This window comes from Podarcis pityusensis (assembly GCF_964106645.2).
Source record: "Podarcis pityusensis genome assembly, chromosome: 7".
NCBI classification, from domain to species: domain Eukaryota; kingdom Metazoa; phylum Chordata; class Lepidosauria; order Squamata; family Lacertidae; genus Podarcis; species Podarcis pityusensis.
The window spans coordinates 25,833,926-25,855,627 of NC_138031.1; the positions used below are offsets into that span (position 1 = coordinate 25,833,926).

The following is a 21,702-nucleotide window of genomic DNA, read 5'->3' on the forward strand; positions in this document are numbered from 1 at the left end:
TAGAAGCCCTCCTTTATCCTAGAGACTCAGGTAACTTAACTCCTGGAGCCAAGGGATGAGGGCATCAAAACTAAATTCTTAAGTCACAAATGGGCAACCTTCAGCTCAGGTGCCACATGGAGTCCTTGAACCTCTTGAAATTGCCCCCTTTCCCCGTCCCATCACAGTTACTTCCTTTCATTTTGTCCTTTTTACCCATGGCTTTTAAAGTGGTCTATCCTTATTCCTATGTAGTTTCAGAGCAATTGGAAGGGGCAGAATTGTATTTGATAAAAATTTGTTTTTGACTTCTTTCCTGGTTGGTATGGCTTGGGGAAAAGAAAAGTTTCCCTCCTAGCTGCCTGAGAACAAAGTGTTAGGCTTCTGCTGTATATGTATATGGGAGAGAGTGGGTTAGCATGGAACACTATGCCAAACTATACCTTAGCTTAATGTTGGTTTTCCAGAGAGAAGGTTATGGCCTCTGAGGTCCTCTTCTTTCTGCTGCTGTGATGTGATTTGGCTCAGCATGTTGTCTGGTTTGTCTAGCTCCAGACAAACCACAAACCTGGATTTGGAGAAGAAACTAGCCCAACCATGGCTTTGCTTGCAGCAGGACAAGGGGAGGTGCATATTGGCTGCGATCTTTTCTTTCTCAGGTCTGACACTTGTGCGATTGCACTAAGCCACTGGTCTTCAGCTGGTGGGTCAGAACCTACTAGTAGGTCACATGACCTGTTCCAAGGTGGATTGCAACAGGTGCATTGCCACCATGCAGATAAATACATGGTGAATAATTAAGAAATGTGTCCCAAAGTGCATGTTTGGGTGCAAAATGCGTCCTTGGTTTGAAAAGGTTGAAGATACCGGCACTAAGCCATAGTTTGGCTTAGCCTTATGTGTGAACCAGATCAGAAAGGGAGGTTATTCACAAAGAAATTACTTTTAATTTCCAGAAGAGTCACGCTGTACTAAAAACATCCTCTATATACTAATATGAGAGTAATTGTCAAATCTAATCCGGCTACCTCGAATTTGAAAATTCAAAAATTGAAAATTGAAGCGGGGATGTCTTCATTCCAAATTATTTAATCCAGAACGTTTTTGTCTTTGGCTGTGCCTATCATTGGTTCAAACTCCAGCAACCACCATGCCGTTTGGATTAATTGCCACTAAAAATTTTGACTGAACAACTAACACTAATGCAGATGAATAGCAAGAGACAGGATAAGGGCTTAGAAAGGATAGGAGAAAGAGATGTATTTGCAAATGGCATGTCCGTATGGTTCTTCTAGCTTGTGAAGGACTGGTAAAGGTTCACATTCTCCTGTATACGTTAATACCTGTGTCCTGCTAAACAAAATACCTCTTGTTAATGAATTTACCATGCGAAACTTCTGGCCTTAACAGTGGAAAGTCTGAATACATCGAACCTGCCAAGAGGGCCCATATTGTGCCTCCTCCGAGAGGAAGAGGCAGGGGAGCATTTGGCCAAGGCATTCGGCCCCACGATATCTTCCGTCAGAGAAAGCAGAACACAAGCAGGCCGCCCTCTATGCACGTTGACGATTTTGTGGCTGCCGAGAGCAAGGAAGTGGTTCCACCAGATGGGATACAGCCTCCCAAGAGACTGCCTAAAGTTTCACAGAAGATTTCTTCACGGGGCGGGTTCTCAGGGAATCGAGGAGGGCGAGGAGCCTTTCACAGTCCAAATAGATTCTTCACGCCACCTGCTTCGAAAGGTAGGTTTTCTGGTCCACCTGAAATATGTGAGCTTTATGCCTTCTGGAGGACAGATTTGAGGTTCCATTCATTCAGCGTGTTTCTTAAAGCAAAGTTAGTTGTAGCACTTCTGCTACTATTCACCATTGCAGCTATCTTTTTGGGGGTTTAGAGTCATGGAATTGTAGAGTTGTTGTTCTTGAGAATCATCTAGTCCAACCCCTTGCAATACAGGAATATGCAGCTGTCCTTTACAGGGATTGAACCTGCAACCTTGGTGTTATCAGCACCATCCACCCAGCTGAGCTATCTTTGCAGTAAACTTTGCCCACAAAGGATGCAATCTCAGGCTTTGGCCTTCTAGCCGCAGCCCCCTACAAACTGAGATGTTGTAAAAAAAAAGTTTGACGTTCTTTGATTCTCCAAACAGACCTGTTGCTGTCCCCATTTTACAGATGGGGAAATGAGAGGTAGAAGGAATGGCTTGTTCAAGACTGCTCAGTCTGTCCATGATAAATTTAGAACTTGGGCCTCCCAAATTAGCGTCCCGTAATCTGGCTGCCTGGCCAAGCGAGGTGCTACCTTCCATCCATCATGCATGAAGCCTTTCAACTCAGATTGTGGGGTTGAATATTTAGAAACAAAGGCAATTCACAAATGGCTTAGTTGTTGTGCTTTTTCATTTAGGAAATTACAGTCGCCGTGAAGGAGCTAGAGGATCAAGCTGGAGTGCACAGAGTTCTCCGCGAGGCACCTACAATGAAAGCAGAGGCGGCCAAAGCAACTTCAATAGGGGCCCACTTCCACCTCTAAGGCCGTTAAGTTCAGCAGGTTTGTGGTTTCCCTCCCCTCACAATACTTCGTTGAAATTAAATGCACAGTCAGTTCTACCAGTGGTATTTTTCTTCAGTTTTGATTTATGGCACTTATCTCCTCCCTTTCTGTTTTACATAAAGCACCAAAAGACACCTTACAAAATTAAGTCAAAAATAATAAAATGGCTAAATGCAAACTCAAAAGAGACAAAAATGTCACTTTAAAAAGTTGGGTCAACAATGATGGGAGTTGTAGCAATATTTAGAGGGCCACAGTTTCCCTGTTCTTGCTTTATTGCATTTATATACTTTGTTTGCCAAGCATGGATTACAATTTAAAACACTAAAATGAAAGCAAAATAAACAGTTCAAAATATAGCTTTTTGGGGGTGGGGGGGTGGGAGGAGAGTTTCAGGCTGCTGATGTCCCTTCATGAGCTAATGACCTGATCTCCTTTGCATGGGCTTTTGATTCTGGGGTTGATCCACTGAAGCATAATTTTCATGTTTTACTTGCCGATGGTTGAAACTATTGCATCGTAAGTAAGTGTACATGTATGATGAAGAACACCAAAAGGTTGTGCTGTTCATTTTGATCTATGATCAGCAGTCTTAGCAAGATTAAATATATCACATATTTCCAGCCTGATTTTATAATAGAATCAGAGATGAAAGGGAACCTGAGGGTCATCTATGCAGGAATCTCAGCTAAAGTGTCCATGACAGATGGTCATCCCACCATAATGGGGCTTGCTCAGTAGTAAGCCTTAATTTTGTTGTTGTTTAGTCGTTTAGTCATGTCCGACTCTTCGTGACCCCATGGACCAGAGCACGCCAGGCACTTCTGTCTTCCACTGCCTCCCGCAGTTTGGTCAGGCTCATGTTTGTAGCTTCGAGAACACTGTCCAACCATCTCATCCTCTGTCGTCCCCTTCTCCTTGTGCCCTCCATCTTTCCCAACATCAGGGTCTTTTCCAGGGAGTCTTCTCTTCTCATGAGGTGGCCAAAGTATTGGAGCCTCAGCTTCACGATCTGTCCTTCCAGTGAGCACTCAGGGCTGATTTCCTTCAGAATGGATACGTTTGATCTTCTTGCAGTCTATGGGACTCTCAAGAGTCTCCTCCAGCACCATAATTCAAAAGCATCAATTCTTCGGCGATCAGCCTTCTTGATAGTCCAGCTCTCACTTCCATACATCACTACTGGGAAAACCATGGCTTTAACTATACGGACCTTTGTTGGCAAGGTGATGTCTCTGCTTTTTAAGATGCTGTCTAGGTTTGCCATCGCCTTTCTTCCAAGGAGCAGGCGTCTTTTAATTTCGTGGCTGCTGTCACCATCTGCAGTGATCATGGAGCCCAAGAAAGTAAAATCTCTCACTGCCTCCATTTCTTCCCCTTCTATTTGCCAGGAGCTGATGGGACCAGTGGCCATGATCTTCGTTTTTTTGATGTTGAGCTTCAGACCATATTTTGTGCTCTCCTCTTTCACCCTCATTAAAAGGTTCTTTAATTCCTCCTCACTTTCTGCCATCAAGGTTGTGTCATCTGCATATCTGAGGTTGTTGATATTTCTTCCGGCGATCTTAATTCCTGCTTGGGATTCATCCCGCCCAGCCTTTCGCATGATGAATTCTGCATATAAGTTAAATAACCAGGGAGACAATATACAGCCTTGCCATACTCCTTTCCCAATTTTGAACCAATCAGTTGTTCCATATCCAGTTCTAACTGTAGCTTCTTGTCCCACATAGAGATTTCTCAGGAGACAGATGAGGTGATCAGGCACTCCCATTTCTTTAAGAACTTGCCATAGTTTGCTGTGGTCGACACAGTCAAAGGCTTTTGCATAGTCAATGAAGCAGAAGTAGATGTCTTTCTGGAACTCTCTAGCTTTCTCCATAATCCAGGGCATGTTTGCAATTTGGTCTCTGGTTCCTCTGCCCCTTCGAAATCCAGCTTGCACTTCTGGGAGTTCTCGGTCCACATACTGCTTAAGCCTGCCTTGTAGAATTTTAAGCATAACCTTGCTAGCGTGTGAAATGAGTGCAATTGTGCGGTAGTTGGAGCATTCTTTGGCACTGCCCTTCTTTGGGATTGGGATGTAGACTGATCTTCTCCAATCCTCTGGCCACTGCTGAGTTTTCCAAATTTGCTGGTATATTGAGTGTAGCACCTTGACAGCATCATCGTTTAAAATTTTAAATAGTTCAGCTGGAATATCATCACTTCCACTGGCCTTGTTATTAGCAGTGCTTTCTAAGGCCCATTTGACTTCACTCTCCAGGATGTCTGGCTCAAGGTCAGCAACCACACTACCTGGGGTGTACGAGACATCCATTTCTTTCTGGTATAATTCCTCTGTGTATTCTTGCCACCTCTTCTTGATGTCTTCTGCTTCTGTTAGGTCCTTTCCACTTTTGTCTTTTATTATGGTAATCTTTGTACGAAATGTTCCTTTCATATCTCCAATTTTCTTGAACAGATCTCTGGTTTTTCCCTTTCTATTGTTTTCCTCTATTTCTTTGCATTGCTCGTTTAAGAAGGTCTTCTTGTCTCTCCTTGCTATTTTTTGGAAATCTGCATTCAATTTCCTGTATCTTTCACTATCTCCCTCGCATTTTGCTTGCCTTCTCTCCCCCGCTATTTGTAAGGCCTTGTTGGACAGCCACTTTGCTTTCTTGCCTTTCCTTTTCATTGGGATGGTTTTCGTTGCTGCCTCCTGTATAATGTTACGAGCCTCCATCCATAGTTCTTCAGGCACTGTGTCCACCAAATCTAAATCCTTAAACCTGTTCCTCACTTCCACTGTGTATTCATAAGGGATTTGACTTAGGTTGTATCTTACCGGCCCAATGGTTTTTCCTACTTTCTTCAGTTTAAGCTTGAATTTTGCTATAAGAAGCTGATGATCTGAGCCACAGTCAGTTCCAGGTCTTGTTTTTGCTGACTGTATAGAGCTTCTCCATCTTTGGCTACAGAGAATATAATCAATCTGATTTCGATGCTGCCCATCTGGTGATGTCCATGTGTAGAGTCATCTCTTGTGTTGTTGGAAAAGAGTGTTTGTGATGACCAGCTTGTTCTCTTGGCAGAACTTTATTAGCCTTTGCCCTGCTTCATTTTGAACTCCAAGGCCAAACTTGCCAGTTGTTCCTTTTATCTCTTGACTCCCTACTTTAGCATTCCAATCCCCTATAATGAGAAGAACATCCTTCTTTGGTGTCATTTCTATAAGGTGTTGTAAGTCTTCATAGAATTTTTTTTTTTTTAAGAATAATTTTTTATTAACCGACCAATCACATCAAATCAAACCAAATTACATAAATTCCAAATTACACAGCCGAATTTTAAATTTTTGTTGGGGGTACCCATATTTCAAGTTCCGAAGGGGATCCAGTCAACTTCTTGCTTCTTACTGCTGTTTTAATGTCCACAAATCTAACCTTATGATGTTCACAGTACTATCCAGTCCTTTCTTATTGTTTTTCCACATCTCTTGTTGTTATTTTCATATATTTTTCCTTTCTCTTTGTGACCTCTGATAGTCTCCACAAGCTGGTTAGAACATTTTGTAATCCTGCGTGGATATTATTTTTTTTATCCAGTAGCCATATCCAGACGTTTTCCATATAACATCACTTCCATACATCAAAACAGTCTTAGCGTCATTAATCTTCACCAATCTGCCTCCTTTCTCAAAACCTCTGAGGAGATTCACCAGGAATGCAGTCTGAAAACAAGTCCGTTCTTCCTCCCGGCTATAAATCCTTTGGCAAGATGGCGAGTTCGAATTAATTGCTGCGCCATTCCAAAAGCTCTTATTGCTTCTCGATCTCCATAAAGCATACTTTTGGTTAAAGTTTATCTCCACACAGACCTTAATCATCCTGCTTGGGTCAGTTCAACCAACGATTCTAATGAGGAGGGGTTCTTGTAAATCACATAGAAGGAAAGTAAAAAAGGTCCCCCCCCCATTCAGTCCCGTTGTCAACATACCCAGCCTTTGGTGTATCTTCATCGTAAAATATTCCTGTTTCTCCAACCCGTCGTCTTCTTTCGCAGAGGTCACTTAAATTAGCAGACTTCACTCCCCTTCTTCACTTGAAATATGTGCATTTGCTTCTTTTGTAATTAATTATTCCAAATTGCTGCAGCTAGTGCGCGATCAGAGACAGCGTCCAGGAGAGCCGAGGTCCACACGGGGGCATTCTGCCTAGGGCCCTCACCCCCTTCTTTCGAATTAGGGGGTGATTTATGGGCACAGCAGGCAAGGGCAGTGTTCCCCATTTCCTTGGGGCAACAAGGGAGGCTGCCTACTCCCATAACAGCCTCTTAATTACCCCGTGTGGGTCGGAGAGATGGTATTGTCGGCCATCTTCCAATGCGCCCCCTAGTGGCCCCTGTAAGTCTTCATAGAATCGGTCAATTTCAGTTTCTTCAGCACCAGTGGTTGGTGAATAAACTTGGATTACTGTGATGTTAAAAGGTCTGCCTTGGATTCTAGTGAAGCTTAAATGAAACTAGGTGTGCTTAGGATTCTAGCATTAATAAGTTTGCCTTGGTGTCTGTTGTATAGTAGGCAAAAAAACCTGGCTATTATGATGGCACAGATTTCTGTACAGTGCTGGTTAAATGTATATTGAGTTGTTCTGTATTAATATCATAGGTTGGAGGCTGTTTTTAGAGGCCTCAGTATAGTTGCAATGCATAATTTGGCCCTTATTTATATCCCAGTAGGAATCATCACTGTACTGTTACCAGTTATCTTTCTTTTTTTTTTAAGGCTACCGGCCAAGTCCTCGTGATCGTGCTTCCAGAGGCCGTGGTGGAATTGGGCCATCTTGGGCAAGCACAAATAGCGGCAGTAGTGGTGGCTCAAGAGGAAAGTTTGTTGGCGGAGGCAGCGGAAGAGGGCGTCACGTCCGCTCTTTTACTCGATAAACACACCATTGAGAACATTCTGACTGTGAACCTTTCAAGATGGTGGCAAATTGCTTAAGTGCTTGAGGACCAACGCTAGACTTACTGGTATTGGGGGGCAGAAAAGAGACTTTTTTTTTTGGTTTGAAAAAAAAAATCCCATTTTGTTTGATACAAGATCTGAGATTTCAATAAAACTGGTTTTTGTGTTAGTGTGTGTGTGTTTATAGTTGCCTGTGCTTTTATGGCGCTTACGCCAGAAGTACAAGTTTAGATTTGGTTTTAACAGTCTTGCAACATAGCCTTCATTTGGGGTAAGTAGCATCAGCCATTCCAAGGCAACAGCGTTTTATTTAACAAATTATATATACCACTTGATCGTAAAACAAACACCTCTAAGCTGTTGACAAAAATATAAAGTAAAACAATTTTTTAAAACAGGTATTTAAAAGCATTCGTTCAAAAATGATTAAAATCAACAGCCCCTGAAGAGGGAGTAGTCACATGTGACTTCTACTTGCTTCTATGAAAATGTTTAATAGTGGAGCCATGCATGTAGCTGCCTGAGTAGCAGTTGTTTTCCTTTGCATGTATTTTCCATCTCTGCGTATAGTGTGCACTCTTACCAAATATCTGAGTCCTTAACTTCAAGAATACATAATCTGTAAGCTTTCACTTCTATATATACATACACCCACACACAACACGGACATGTTATATTAGTTTTATTAGGTCAATTCATTTCATAGGATACCATAGCCAATGGTATGGGTCATCTCTTGTCAGCTGACACAAGTAGGAGCAAAGGTTTGTGGGAAGTTAGTCCATTTCCCTCCGGATTTTTTCCTGCCTGATGCAGCTATACGTTCCTCCTTGGCTCTCCTGGCTTAAGCCAAGTTTCATTAGATTCCTTCATTTTTCTATTTGCTTCGTTTTTGTTTCTTCTCCTGAGTACACAGAACTTTGTTCTCTCCCCACCCCCCCTTCAGATCTTATTATTATTATTATTCCTAAGAGTAAAACTAAAAAATAGTAAAACCATAAGACAGGAATTTAGTAACTCAAAAATAACTGAAATAAACCGCTAGGCTAAAAACAGACCAAAATGTTAACTTTTTCATGTCTGGAAAAACTTGCCTGAACAAAAATGTTTTAGCAGACACTGGAAAAAGTGCAGTGAAGGTGCTTGCCTGATGTCAATAGGCATGGAGTTCCAAGTGTGGGTGCTGCCATGCAAAAAGATCTATTTTTTACAAGTGTGGTGCACCTGTAATAGTGCCAGTGCTGAAGACTGAATTGACTGAATAGAAATATACGGGGTAAGGCAATTCCTGAAGTAAACTGTTTCTAACTGTTAAGGGCTTTATATACTAATGCTAACAGCTTGAAGTTGGTCCGGTAACAAACCTGCAATCGGTGCAGATCTCTGAGCGGAGGTGTTATCTGCTGACAGAATCTCATTGCTGTCAGCAGCTGGGCTGCAGCATTCTGCACTAATTGTCAGTTGCCAGATCCAGCAAAAGGAAGCACCACATAAAACAGACTGCAGCAATCTAATCTTAAATAACAGCCACCTATGGCTTTCACTTCATGCTTTCCAGTCGGGTCAGAGGTCGAACATGTGTTGCTTTCTTGCTTCCATCCCTAGTCAACCGACAGTCTTCCTGGAGAGTCTTCACTAACTCCAGTAATTCTAGCTTTTCAAGCTGTGCCTGCTCCAGTTCTTGGTGATGCTGCCTCTCTGTTGCCAGCAGGGTACGTATGTCAGACGACATCCTGGACATCTGGCTCTGAAAAGCATAAGAGAGTTCTTCAAGTGTTGCATTGGGACTGCCTGTTAACAGTTTGATGCTCACAATTCCCTATCTATTACATTTGTTTCTTCCCCTTCCTCCAAGGACCTCAGGGTAGCATACAGATAACAGAGCCTACATTTCATGGATCTGCGCCTTTCAGACTGCTGCAAAACAGATCTGTTTCTGCCCGCTCTCCAAGGCAAGGGAAAGAGGCTGCATTGTCCTGGAATGACTTGGGCCCAGACCCAAATGCTTCTGTACCCAGAGTTGAGGGTAAAGCAAAATGTGCATGGGCATTCTGAGGGCTATTGCAATGATTGTGCTCTCCCTGTTATTCCAATACATTTGGGAAAAGAGAACTCAGCAGGTGGGGGATGTGTGGTAGGGAAGGCTCTTCTAGGCCAACTTGGAAGTATCTGATTTTTTATTAATGGTCCATCTCCAAATTAATATAATACTAATGGGACTGGAGGAAGTTTGCCAGTCACCAATAGCAATGCTTCCTTGCTTATGTGAATTGTAGTTAAAATACCTGCTGCTGAAACTATTGGTTCTAAAATAGATGCTGTAGGTGAGACTTCCCCAATTTGATGCTCACCCGCTGATGTTGGACTTCAACTCCCATCAGTCCCAGCTGGCCTGGCCAATGAGCAAGGATGATTGGAATTGTAGTCCAAATCACCTGGACAAGACAAAGTTGGGGAAGGTAGCTGTCAGGTGCTTGAGGACTGTGGCTACCTTCTGGAAACTGAAAAAGAGTACAGTGGTACCTCGGGTTACATACGCTTCAGGTTACATACACTAATAATAATAATAATAATAATAATAATAATAAATTTTATTTATATCCCGCCCTCCCCATCCGAAGCCGGGCTCAGGGTGGCTAACAACAATAAAATAGTGCAACGTTCTAAAAACATTTCATTACAAAAATTAATTAAAATCAAATTGATGGCAACCATTAAGCTAAAGTTCTGTGAAATTGCCAAAGGAGGGAGTCAGGCTGCTCCCTGACCAAAGGCCTGGTGGAACAGCTCTGTCTTGCAGGCCCTGCGGAAAGATGTCAAGTCCCACAGGGCCCTAGTCTCTTGTGACAGAGCGTTCCACCAGATTGGAGCCACAGCCAAGAAAGCACTGGCTCTAGTTGAGGCCAGCCTAACCTCTCTGAGGCCTGGGACCTTCAGGATGTTTTTATTTAAAGACCGTAAGTTCCTCTGTGGGACATACCAGGAGAGGGTGTCCCATAGGTACGAGGGTCCTAGGCCGTATAGAGCTTTAAAGGTTAAAACCAGCACCTTAAACCTGATCCTGTACTCCACCGGGAGCCAGTGCAGCTGGTATAGCACCGGGTGAATGTGATCATGCAGTGAAGACCCCGTAAGGAGTCTCGCCGCAGCATTCTGCACCCGCTGGAGTTTCTGGGTCAGTTTCAAGGGCAGCCCCACGTAGAGCGAGTTACAATAATCCAGTCTGGAGGTGACCGTTGCGTGGATCACAGTGGCTAGGTCAGGGCGAGAGAGGAGATGAAAAAATGCCGCCTTTGTTATAGCTGCAATCTGCGCCTCCATGGAGAGGGAGGTATCGAAGATTACACCCAAACTCTTAACGGACGGTGCTGGCACTAATTGCACCCCCGCAAGAGATGGGAGTTGCTCCCTCAATCCCGTATCGTCCCGTCCCAGCCAGAGGACCTCTGTCTTCGAAGGATTTAACTTCAACCGGCTCCCACGTAACCATCCAGCCACAGCTTCCAAACATCTGATCAGTGTGTCTGGGGCCGAGTCAGGATGGCCATCCATCAACAGATAGAGTTGGGTGTCATCGGCATACTGATGGCAACCCAGCCCAAAACTCCGGACAAGCTGGGTGAGGGGGCGCATAAAGATGTTAAAAAGCATCGGGGAGAGTATCGCACCAAGGCACTCCACATACCAAGGAGTGGCGCGATGCCAATTCCCCAAGCGCCACCCTCTGTCCCCGACCAGAGAGAAACGAGCACAGCCATTGAAGGACTGTGCCCTGGATCCCCACGTCGGCAAGGTGGTGGTCCAGGAGTTCATGATCGACCATGTCAAAGGCTGCTGACAGGTCTAGAAGAATCAGCAGCCCTGACCCGCCTCGATCCAGCTGCCTGCGGAGATCATCTATTAGGGCAACCAGAGCCGTCTTGGTCCCATGACACTTCAGGTTACAGACTCCGCTAACCCAGAAATAGTACCTTGGGTTAAGAACTTTGCTTCAGGATAAGAACAGAAATCGTGCTCCAGCGGCGCGGTGGCAGCGGGAGACCCCATTAGCTAAAGTGGTGCTTCAGGTTAAGAACGGACCTCCGGAACGAATTAAGTACTTAACCTGAGGTTCCACTGTACAGCACAGAATAAAGCTGTCAGGAATGCCAATTCACCAGAGGCAACATTTTAAGGGAGGGAGATGACCTCGTAGCTAATGGCAATACAATTCGTTTACCTTTAGCTCTTCAATCTGATTTTGCAAAAGACTCTCCTTTTGCACCATATGCTTCCTTTGAGAATCTAGTCGAGATTCCATCTCATGTTTTGCTTCTTCCATCCGGCAGATCATCTCTGACCTTAAAAAACAAAACACTTTCTGTTAATCAGCCTATCTGTCTTTAATCTGAATACAGAGGAAACTTGAAACGTACGCACATTCAGTTTTATGCGCTTGGCAATTTTTTTTTTTAAGGGGGCGAATGTCTGGGAAAAAAGACTGTGGCAATCCCTCCCGCCATTGTCTTATCTTACTGTTCATCCTGCTTTAATTTTGAAAAGGATTGCTTGGACTGAAACAAACAACATGCACCTGTTCATATGTAAGCTAAGTTAATACGCTGATTTGTTTCCGCTTGGGAGGAGGGCAGCTGGTGCAGCTGAACAGTGTGCACCAGGAAATTGATCATTCACAAAAAGAGATGGTTTGTTTTAGATCAGGACTTACCATGATACGTGAACAGGGCCACTAATTACCAAAGCAGGAAGTAGCGTTTAATCCATCAGTTTTGCACTAATTATTCTGTAAGTCACAAACAAGTTCTTTTTTTTTTTTTAATCTTCCATCTGTTTTATGCAATATCTGCATCTTCCTTTGGCCCAAGATAAACATCTCATTTTAACAGCCCCAGCTTCACTCACATAGGCAGATCCCATAAGCTAGTACTGGCAAAGAAGCTTTTCATTTATGATTAACTTAGGTTTCAGGTTACCACTAAGCAGCGCACAAGCTTATGTTACACAAAAAAGATGTCAACACATCTTTTATTTCAATCAAATCAGGATGATAGAATACCAGGTGTAACTTGGGTGGGAAGATAGGAGGAAGAGATGGTGATAGCAATAGAAGCAATTTGCCAAGTTACCAAACTGGTTTCCTGAGCACCCAGGAAATTGCAGCAGTATTGAAGAACAGTCCCCTTGTGTATGTTTTAGAGAGATGGGCAAAATATTTAGGTGTCAGTTCATGCTTTAGGCATGGCCAAACTTGGCCCTCCAGATGTTTTGGGACCACAACTCCCATCATCCCTAGCTAACAGGACCAGTGGTCAGGGATGATGGGAACTGTAGTCCCCAAACATCTGGAGGGCCAAGTCAATCCATGAGCAGCCAAGGTAAGGGGAAGAATAGCTTTACCTGAGCAGTTCGAGTTCCGTTCTCAGCTCTGCCACACAGTTATGTTGCGCATCATCAGCACTGAGGATGGCATACCCACAACCTTTGGGGCACTCGCGGCTCCTGTATTCACACACGGCCAAGTGGCTGTCTAGGTTACGTCTTTCAACCCGAGCTGGGCAACCTGATTGGAAAGCAGAAGATTGGACGAAGTGCACCAGAGAGAGAATTATTTCATTTTCCCCATAATCTTCTGACATGGAGACAATGATAGACTGTGCTCCAGAGAGGTCACTTCAGTGCTGCTAATGCAGCAAAAACAATGTGGAAGGCAGCAGTGACGAGCTACTGGTTTCTGCAGCCCCTGTGATTCTCCAGCAGTTTGACTTACCCCTAGAGGCGCACTCCATTCTCTCTCAAGACAGAAGGATGCTAACAACAGCACTACCACCACTCTCTCTTTTTTTTAAGGCAAAGGGACCCCTGACCATTAGGTCCAGTTGTGGCTGACTCTGGGGTTGCGGCGCTCATCTCGCTCTATCGGCCGAGGGAGCTGGCGTACAGCTTCTGGGTCATGTGGCCAGCATGACTAAGCCGCTTCTGGCGAACCAGAGAAGCGCACAGAAACGCCGTTTACCTTCCCGCCAGAGCAGTACCTATTTATCTACTTGCACTTTGACATGTTTTCGAACTGCTAGGTTGGCAGGAGCAGGGACCAAACAACGGGAGCTCACCCCGTCGCGGGGATTCGAACTGCCAACCTTCTGATCGGCAAGCCCTAGGCTCTGTGGTTTAACCTACAGTGCCACCCGCGTCCCACTACCACCACTCTTGAGGAATCTAGGTTAGTGTTTCCTACTGTGCGCAGGTACAAAGAGTCTCCACGGGGCCAATGGCACATCAGCTGCCTTTCAGTTCCCCAAACAACAACACTGAATCCATACCTTGCTTTGGCTAGCGTTGGCAACAGGTAGAAATGGAACAGGAAGGGGTGTTCACACAGGCAAAGAAACAGAGAAGGCCCACTCTGCAACAGCCACTAACTCTGGGAATTCCCTTTAGTCTACATTCCAGAACCGTGGGACTGAATTCAGGTGAAAATGGAGATCTACCATCTGTTTGCAAGATAACCATCTCTGCATTCTACCTACCGCTATTTGAACAGGGGACCCGGCTGCATTCACACTCGCGTTCATGTCGGTCAATGGATTCCAGTGAACACACCATTTCACAGCCACACTCTCTGTTCCTGCAGTGAATCTGGAGTCGACTGAGATCATTCTTCATGTATCTGGGTACAGAAGTTAATTATTTTTATTCTTGCAATACTGCTTGCTAAGATATAACATATCACATGCTCCCCAGTTCTCTGAGTGGTAAGACATTCCAGAGTCAGCGCTAACTGATTCAGTTTTCTTTGAATGAGGCCACATGGCAGACTAACCATGACTGCGTAATATTTGGTTTTCTTGCAAGTATACAGGCAGAGCACAGGCGGAGGTAAACAGCAGATCCCCAGAAAGGCAACTTGCACAAGACATTTCTAGCCTTGATGTTAAGAGCTTCCACACTCTACCTCCTGCCTATCCCCTAAAACTGCTGCACTAACTTCCATACATTACACCGGCCAACCACTTCAGCTTGGCTGTGGTGTCACCCTCCTTACTCCTAACGTTCTGGAGAAATATCTGTATCAAGAAGCCATCTTCTAACAATTAGTTCCTATGGAAAGACATCCCCTGGCCACTGTCAGCCACTAACCATAATATCCTTTCCTCAAAACTTAAGACTATGATCAGCCATCGCATTAAGGAAGGGGTGGGAAATCACAGGTCTGATCACCGAATGTGACCCTTCAGACCTACCTGGCTGTCAGGATTTCTTCCCTGCTATACCCCTCACAGGCCATGCTCACCACTGGCATGTTGCCCCTGGAAGGCAACACCCCCTTGTCACGATTAAAATGCACATGTTTCCAGAAAGTTGGCAACCCTAATGAAGCAGAAGCACCATGGCCAACTTGTGTTATTTGGCAACACAGTTAAGTCAACACTTGTTTGTGACATTTATGTTTAAGATGTGTTCATTCTTTATTACATACAATACTTTAAAAACATGTATTGTGGGTATTACCACTTATGCTGTTCTATCCTTTTGTTTTTCAAAAGTTGTGTTTTTAAAACCTTAACTGTTAGTAGGTTAATGAAGCTTTAAGCAGTTCAAAGTGTTGGTGCTGACCTTTAAAGCCCTAAATGGCCTCAGTCCAGTATACCTGAAGGAGCGTCTCCACCTCCATCGTTCTGCCCGGACACTGAGGTCCAGCGCCGAGGGCCTTCTGGTGGTTCCCTCACTACGAGAAGCCAAGTTACAGGGAACTTGCCTTCTCGGTAGTGGCACCCGCCCTGTGGAACGCCCTCCACCATATGTCAAAGAGAAAAATAACTACAAAACTTTTAGAAGACATCTGATGGCAGCCCTGTTTAGGGAAGCTTTTAATGTTTAATAGGTTGTTGTATTTTAGTGTTTTGTTGGAAGCCGCCCAGAGTGGCTGGGGAAACCCAGCCAGATTATTATTATTATTATTATTATTATTATTATTACTATTATTATTTGCTCCAACCTTGAGAAAAGGAGATTGGTCAAGCCAAGAATTTTCCTAGCAACTGCACATTTCTGTTCTAGCAGAAATTGTGTGTGTGTGTGTTTCTTCTGTGCAAAGCAGCAAGGTTAAAAGGGGTGCAATCAGAGGTGTGAATTCAGATCAAGCCGAAGCTTTGTGATGCAAGCAATCTGGACTTTGCTACTTACTCTGGACCTATGTAGTAGGATTATGTTTCCACGTATGAGAAGAGGACAATATAGAGATATTTTTGATAAACTGGAACTTGGCACTGGATCCTGTGGGACAGAACATTCTTGTCTATCCTGCATTTCTATAAAAGCAGTTCCCTCTTTATTCCAATTTGGAAAAGGCTACACAGTGAACCCCCAAAGAGTTAATGTGTCTGCAGCACATCCTGCTGCCGCACTCTTTTCTTATACAGTGGTACCTCTGGATATGAACACCTCTGGTTGCGTATCCTTCAGGATGCAAACGCGGTAAACCCGGAAATATTTTTCTGAGTTTTGCTGCTCGTGCATGCGCAGAAGTGCTCTACCGCGCCGTGCGCAAAACAGGCACCTCTGGTTGCGAATTCCTCAGGATCCGACCAGAGCTCCAGAACGGATCCTGTGCACAACTGGAGGTACCACTGTACATCTCTTTCTTTGTAGGAACATTTTCTCTTCAGAGTGAAATAGACCAAATCTAGGCTTACTTAGCCTAGTCAATTTCATTAATTTGCATGACATATGGGGTAGTAACTTTAGTAAGGAAAACTAATCAAACAGGATGCTCCATCCCTTAGCCTTACATTTGCACATTTGCTCAATCTACTAGTGTAGGATTAGATTTCATGATAGCGGCGAGTTGGACTCAGAAATAATTACGCACCTGTAAAGCGGTCGAAGGACAGACAGATCAAGTGGCTGACGATCTTCTGGGCAGTTGCTGTGATGAACAAGCCACCCATGTATGCAGGAAGTGCAGAAAGCATGTTCGCAAGGTGCCTGCAAGGGATCTTCCAACACATCTCGGCAGATGCAGCACAGGAGACCTTCATTCACGTAACCGACGAAGCGCTCAATATCATATCCCATTTTCTTAACGACCTCTAGCCTGCTATGGAAATGAAAGCACAGAATTAGTAACTGCGACCACATTACCTTTGAAAGTCAAGTGAGAACATTATCAGCCTTGCACCTTAAGATCTGAAGAGATATGATGCAGAGGGAGTGAAGTGGCTTGTGAGTTTTATGCTGTGAACCGTCAGAATCTGGAAGCAATTCCAATTTGCAACATTTCCCCAAGCATGCAAAGCCATAGCATAGACAAGAGCAAACTTACACTTTTTTGTTCATTTAGTTGCATCTCAACCCTCAAGAGGGCCCTTTTTATAGAAAAATGAATTGAATTGATTTCAAGCTTCTTTGCAACATGTCACAGCCCTTCAAAAAATAATACATTGCCTTTTCAGTATTCAGTTTCTTCTCAGAGAAACCCTAATTAGATTTAGGAGGATTAATGCTTCTTTCTCCATTAAGCACGTAAAGCAGCCAGAGCACCTGATCAAAGCAACTAAGAGCCACCTGCTTCTTTCTCAGGTGTCATTCTAGAAAGATTCTCTGGATTAAGTGGCATATGGAATGGGTTCTAAACACTGAGCTTACAAAGTGTTTATAATGTGAACTGTGCATGTGTTTTGAGATGCTAAAAAACTGTTGAACAGAATGTACTCACTCTGTAATAACACAGTTCCATATTTTTAATGGTGGGGCTATTTTTCTTTTTTAATATGGCACATTCTGATACTTTCTGCGGGAAAGTATATATATTTTTGGTAAAGCATAATGTTATAGAACAGGCACGTCCAACTCCCAAGAGACTGCAATTTACTCCCAGTATAAATTTACTGGCCAGTATAAAATTTACTCCCAGTATAAATTTACTGGCCAGTATAAAAAAACTTGCCAACAAAGGTCCGTATAGTTAAAGCTATGGTTTTCCCAGTAGTGATGAATGGAAGTGAGCGCTGGACCATAAAGAAGGCTGATCGCCGAAGAATTGATGCTTTTGAATTATGGTGTTGGAGGAGATTCTTGAGAGTCCCATGGACTGCAAGAATATCAAACCTATCCATTCTTAAGGAAATCAGCCCCGAGTGCTCACTGGAAGGACAGATCCTGAAGCTGAGGCTCCAATACTTTGGCCACCTCATGAGAAGAGAAGACTCCCCCTGGAAAAGACCCTGATGTTGGGAAAGATGGAGGGCACAAGGAGAAGGGGACGACAGAGGACGAGATGGTTGGACAGTGTTCTCGAAGCTACCAGCATGAGTTTGACCAAACTGCGGGAGGCAGTGGAAGACAGGAGTGCCTGGCGTGCTCTGGTCCATGGGGTCACAAAGAGTCGGACACAACTAAACGACTAAACAACAACAACATAAAAAAATTGGCAGTGATCTACCCATTGTCATTGGAGAGAGGAGGAGTGTGCGTGGGGTGGGTGGACTGCACATGAGCATTTTTGTCTTGGAAGATGTTTAGTAGGGCCAATTCTGGGGTGATTTTTAATACTTGCTTAGTTATTTTACATATTTCTCCTATGGCTGTTGCCCAGAATAGTTGGATTTTGGGGCACTCCCACATGTGGAGGTATGTGCCTGTGGAGGTGCACCCTCTCCAGCATTTTAGTGAGGTCCCTGGGCGTATTAGTGCTAGTTTTCTTGGTGTTAGGTACCACCTGTAGGTGAGTTTCAGAGTGAGTTCTTTTCTTTTCGTTTATATGGATTTAAAGGGGGGGGGGTTAGACCACATTTTGGTCCATTGAGTGGGGTTAATCTCATAGCCTATGTTATCCTCTCATTGTTTTTTGATTGCGTCTAGGGGGTTCGTGGGAATTTGGAGTAGTATTTTGTATATTGCGGATACCATCCTTTTACCGTGTCCCTTGGTTGTTAGGAGGGGGTTTTCGAAGGTTGTCAGGGGCCTAGTTGCTGCTGATTTTACTGCTGGGTTGTTTAAGTGGGCATGTTTAAGTGGGTGTTGTGCTAACCAGGGCATTTGGGTGTCTTCTAGTTTGTTCTGTATTTTTTGTGTTGACCAAGGTTTGTTATTTTTATAGAAGTCTATTAGGCGATATAAGCCTTAAGTTTTCCAGGTTTTTATCTGGAGGTTTTGTGCTGCATGGTGGAATAATGAGTGGCGCGCCAGGGGAATTAGGGGGGATGGGGTTGGGGATAGTTTGCCTATTTGTTTTCCATGCTTTGAGCATGGTCTGTGTGTACCTGCTAAGTGTTGTGGGAATTTTCCTTAGTTTGTTTCGGAAGAGTGGGTATGCTGTGGTGCAAGTATTTTCAATTTTGTCCCTCTCTAGGTGTATCCATTGTTTTGTCTCATCTTCTAGTATATATGGGATTATATGGTGTATTTGGTTGGCAATGTAATATGCTTCTATGTTGGGGATTCCCCATCCTCCTTCTGAGGTGGGGAGGTGCAGGTATTTGGGGCTTATTCTTGGGTTTTTTATGTGAGAAGATAAAAGAGTGTAGTTTTCTCTGCCATCTACGGAGTTGGGTTGGGGAAATCCAGATTGGGAGGGTTTGGAATAGGTAGGTTAGTTTTGGAAGGGTGATCATTTTGATCATGGCTATTTTGTCTGAGAGAATGAAATTCATGTTGTTCCATCTCTTTAGGTCTTTGTTAATTTGTCGCCACAAGGGCTTGTAGTTGTGGAGCTACAATTTATTGAGGTTTCTGGCTATTTGTACCCCATGGTATCTGAACTTGGTGTGGCAAAGTTTTATTTTGGTGACATTAGTGAGTTCTTTTTGGGTGTGAAGAGGGGTGTTGACATCCCTGTTACAGAACATAAAGTAAGCAAATTATTACATTTTCCTATCAGTAGCCTGCTGTGTTCCCTATAAAGAATTCTATGTTATAAAAATGGCTCTGTACAAACTGTGATTTTTAATTGTCTCACTCTGCTTCATCGCGCCTCTCTCCAAGAACATGGAAAACACGTTTATTTGTTAAGCTTACTAAGTAAATGATCCCTGCACTCAACCCACTGGTCGCAATTAGCTGCCACCTCTACTTTTCACACAGCTACAGAAAACATATTCTAAATTTTGACAGCAGGAAACAACAGGGGAAAGGGGAAGAAAGCAGATGGGAAGCAGCATGTGACTGTTTTGGTCACAGGGGCTTAGGGCCAGCCTTTCCAACCCTAGTTTGCACATCTATGCTCAAAAGTTCAAGCCAGCACAGTTGGTCAAAACATTTGGAGGGCAAATGAGCCAGTGTGGTGTAGTGGTTAGAGTGTTGGACTAGGACCTGGAATCCTCATGAAGCTCACTGGGTAACCTTGGGCCATTCACCCACTGAGAGAGAACTATGGAGAGAACTATGTATGTCACCTTGAGCTCCTTGGAGGAAAGGTTGGGCATAAATAAAATGAGAAGAATAGGTACAGCTGGCTAGGGGGCATGCTATCTGGAGATGCTGGTGACTGAACTAGGCGCCTTCTGCAGGCAAGCAGATGCTCTTACCCCTGAGCTATGGCACTGGAGAGCTTTGCTATTTTATTTTACTTCACAGAATTTATAGGCCCCTTGAGTGTAGAAGAAAAAACAAACCCCTGAAAGCGGTTTTACAGAAAGCCACGACTCCTCCATCTTATGCTATAACAACTGTCAGCAAAAGCAGACTAAGGCAGCTGCTCCAGATTCAGGATGTCAGCAACTTGGTACAGAACCGTAGTTCCCAACGTGGGGCACACGCCTCACAGGGGGGAAATTTGATTTTTAAGGGGGGGCAATTCAAGAATGAGTTATTAACAGTTCATGGTCTTTTAGGCTTCCTCCACGTGAATAGCCCCCCCCTTGACACATAATAAGAATTATATGTCAATCGGGAGGGGGGGGCGCATCAGGATTTTAAAGATGCTTAGGTGGGGCATGGCCAAAAAAGGGTTGGGAACTACTGGTACAGAATCACAGAATGGTACCCAAGGTGCTTTTGACAAAAGTGGGCTGTTGGTTCCCCAAAGTTCACACTGCAACCTATTGTTAAGCCTTTTCAAAAAATAAAATAAAATAAAAGCTGAGCACCCTTGGAAATTAGTTTTAGCCTTTTCTCTTTGGGGAGGGGGAGGGTTACTTTTTAAAGGCATACAGGCAAAAGCGCTATCAGAAAACAAGGGGAGCCACCTGCCTCAAAGCTTCCCACCCAAGGCAGGTTTCAGGGTGGCGATTCCTCTCCTTCTTCCCGCCCTCCAAGCGAAAGCCCAGAAACAGCTCTTCTTCGCCTCACCCGCTTCGCGAAAGCGCGATTCCGCAACATAACTGCTCCCCGCAGGCCACCGTCCAGTCCCTACGCGCCTCCACCCCCGCCAATAAGAGGAGAAAGGGGCTGGCCTGGCCCTGCCTTCTTCGCACGCGACCGCTCAGCTGGCCCCTTTCTTCGCGGTAGACTTAGAGCCGCACGTGCTTTGCAACTTCCGAGTTTTTCGTGATGCTTTTTTTTTGAGCTGCTCATAGAAAGCAATGGAACAAATACAGGATTTTAGAGCACCTTTTTTTTTTTTTTTTTGCAGGCAGGGCGCGTTCTGCTACAGCAAAAGAAAGCAGGAGCCCTTCCTCTTTCCAACTCGGATCTTATTTATTCCGGGGGGGGGGGGATGTGACAAATTTCAGAGCAGCCATTCGGTTAGAAGACAATTAATCGCAATGGATTGCTTTTGAAGTCATTTCAGCACCGGGTGGAAAAGAAAATCGCCACAACGCCTCCGCCCTATCCTGGATTTTGGCAGAACAAAGGTGGCAACCCTAGAACTTAACCCGGGAGGGCGCAGGTTGGGAGAGGCTAGGCTAATAAGGGGCGTTTGGCAGGGAAAGGCGTTACCTGTAAATGCACATTAAACCTCAGCGCCACCATCTGATCAGCAGTTTGAACGATGGGCTACACTGCAGGGCCGCCCTAATACACTCCCCGCACCCCAGTCACGACTTACGCTAATATTCTGGCTCTGCCTGCTGTCTTCTATGGGTAGCTCTGAGCGGGGAAGAAAAGGAGAAAAATAGACCCTGCAAGTTCCAAATCTGTGTTGGAGTGAGTTGCTCTATATTTTTATCTCTATGACTCTCGGCAATTCATCCTCTTCAGCCTCGCGAATTGGTTAACGCCCTCCTCTGCCAGCGCCGTATTTTCCTGCGAAAACGAGTAACCTAGACAACGGGGGAAGGAGC

General features: G+C 44.4%; 2 protein-coding genes across 10 annotated transcripts in view; one reads left to right on the forward strand and one right to left on the reverse strand.

Annotated features, from left to right (window-relative positions):
- The window catches only part of VIRMA (vir like m6A methyltransferase associated), a 31,263-nt gene extending 23,614 nt beyond the window's left edge, over positions 1-7,649 (forward strand). For both annotated transcript variants that reach the window (XM_081013258.1, XM_081013259.1), the window contains exons 22-24: positions 1,390-1,721; positions 2,389-2,532; positions 7,301-7,649. In XM_081013258.1, coding sequence (XP_080869384.1) covers positions 1,390-1,721; positions 2,389-2,532; positions 7,301-7,458 — 634 coding nt within the window. In that variant the 3' untranslated portion in view covers positions 7,459-7,649. The remainder of the gene's footprint in view (positions 1-1,389; positions 1,722-2,388; positions 2,533-7,300) is intronic.
- Positions 7,650-8,145: 496 nt separating this feature from the next.
- Positions 8,146-21,675, reverse strand: LOC308481320 (RING finger protein 151-like). Of its 8 annotated transcripts, none has more exons than XM_081013624.1 (6): positions 21,540-21,675; positions 16,350-16,577; positions 14,008-14,147; positions 12,878-13,040; positions 11,700-11,820; positions 8,146-9,227 (listed from the first exon to the last, which is right to left on the reverse strand). In XM_081013624.1, the coding sequence occupies exons 2-6, from the start codon at positions 16,553-16,555 to the stop codon at positions 9,021-9,023; spliced, it is 837 nt and encodes a 278-aa protein (XP_080869750.1). In that variant the 5' UTR covers positions 16,556-16,577; positions 21,540-21,675; the 3' UTR covers positions 8,146-9,020. The 8 variants fall into 8 exon arrangements, with proteins under 8 accessions (XP_080869750.1, XP_080869755.1, XP_080869754.1 ...); XM_081013629.1 differs by having other exon boundaries at positions 16,350-16,574; positions 21,540-21,654; XM_081013628.1 differs by lacking the exon at positions 21,540-21,675 and adding an exon at positions 21,468-21,488.
- Between the last annotated feature and the right edge of the window lie 27 nt (positions 21,676-21,702).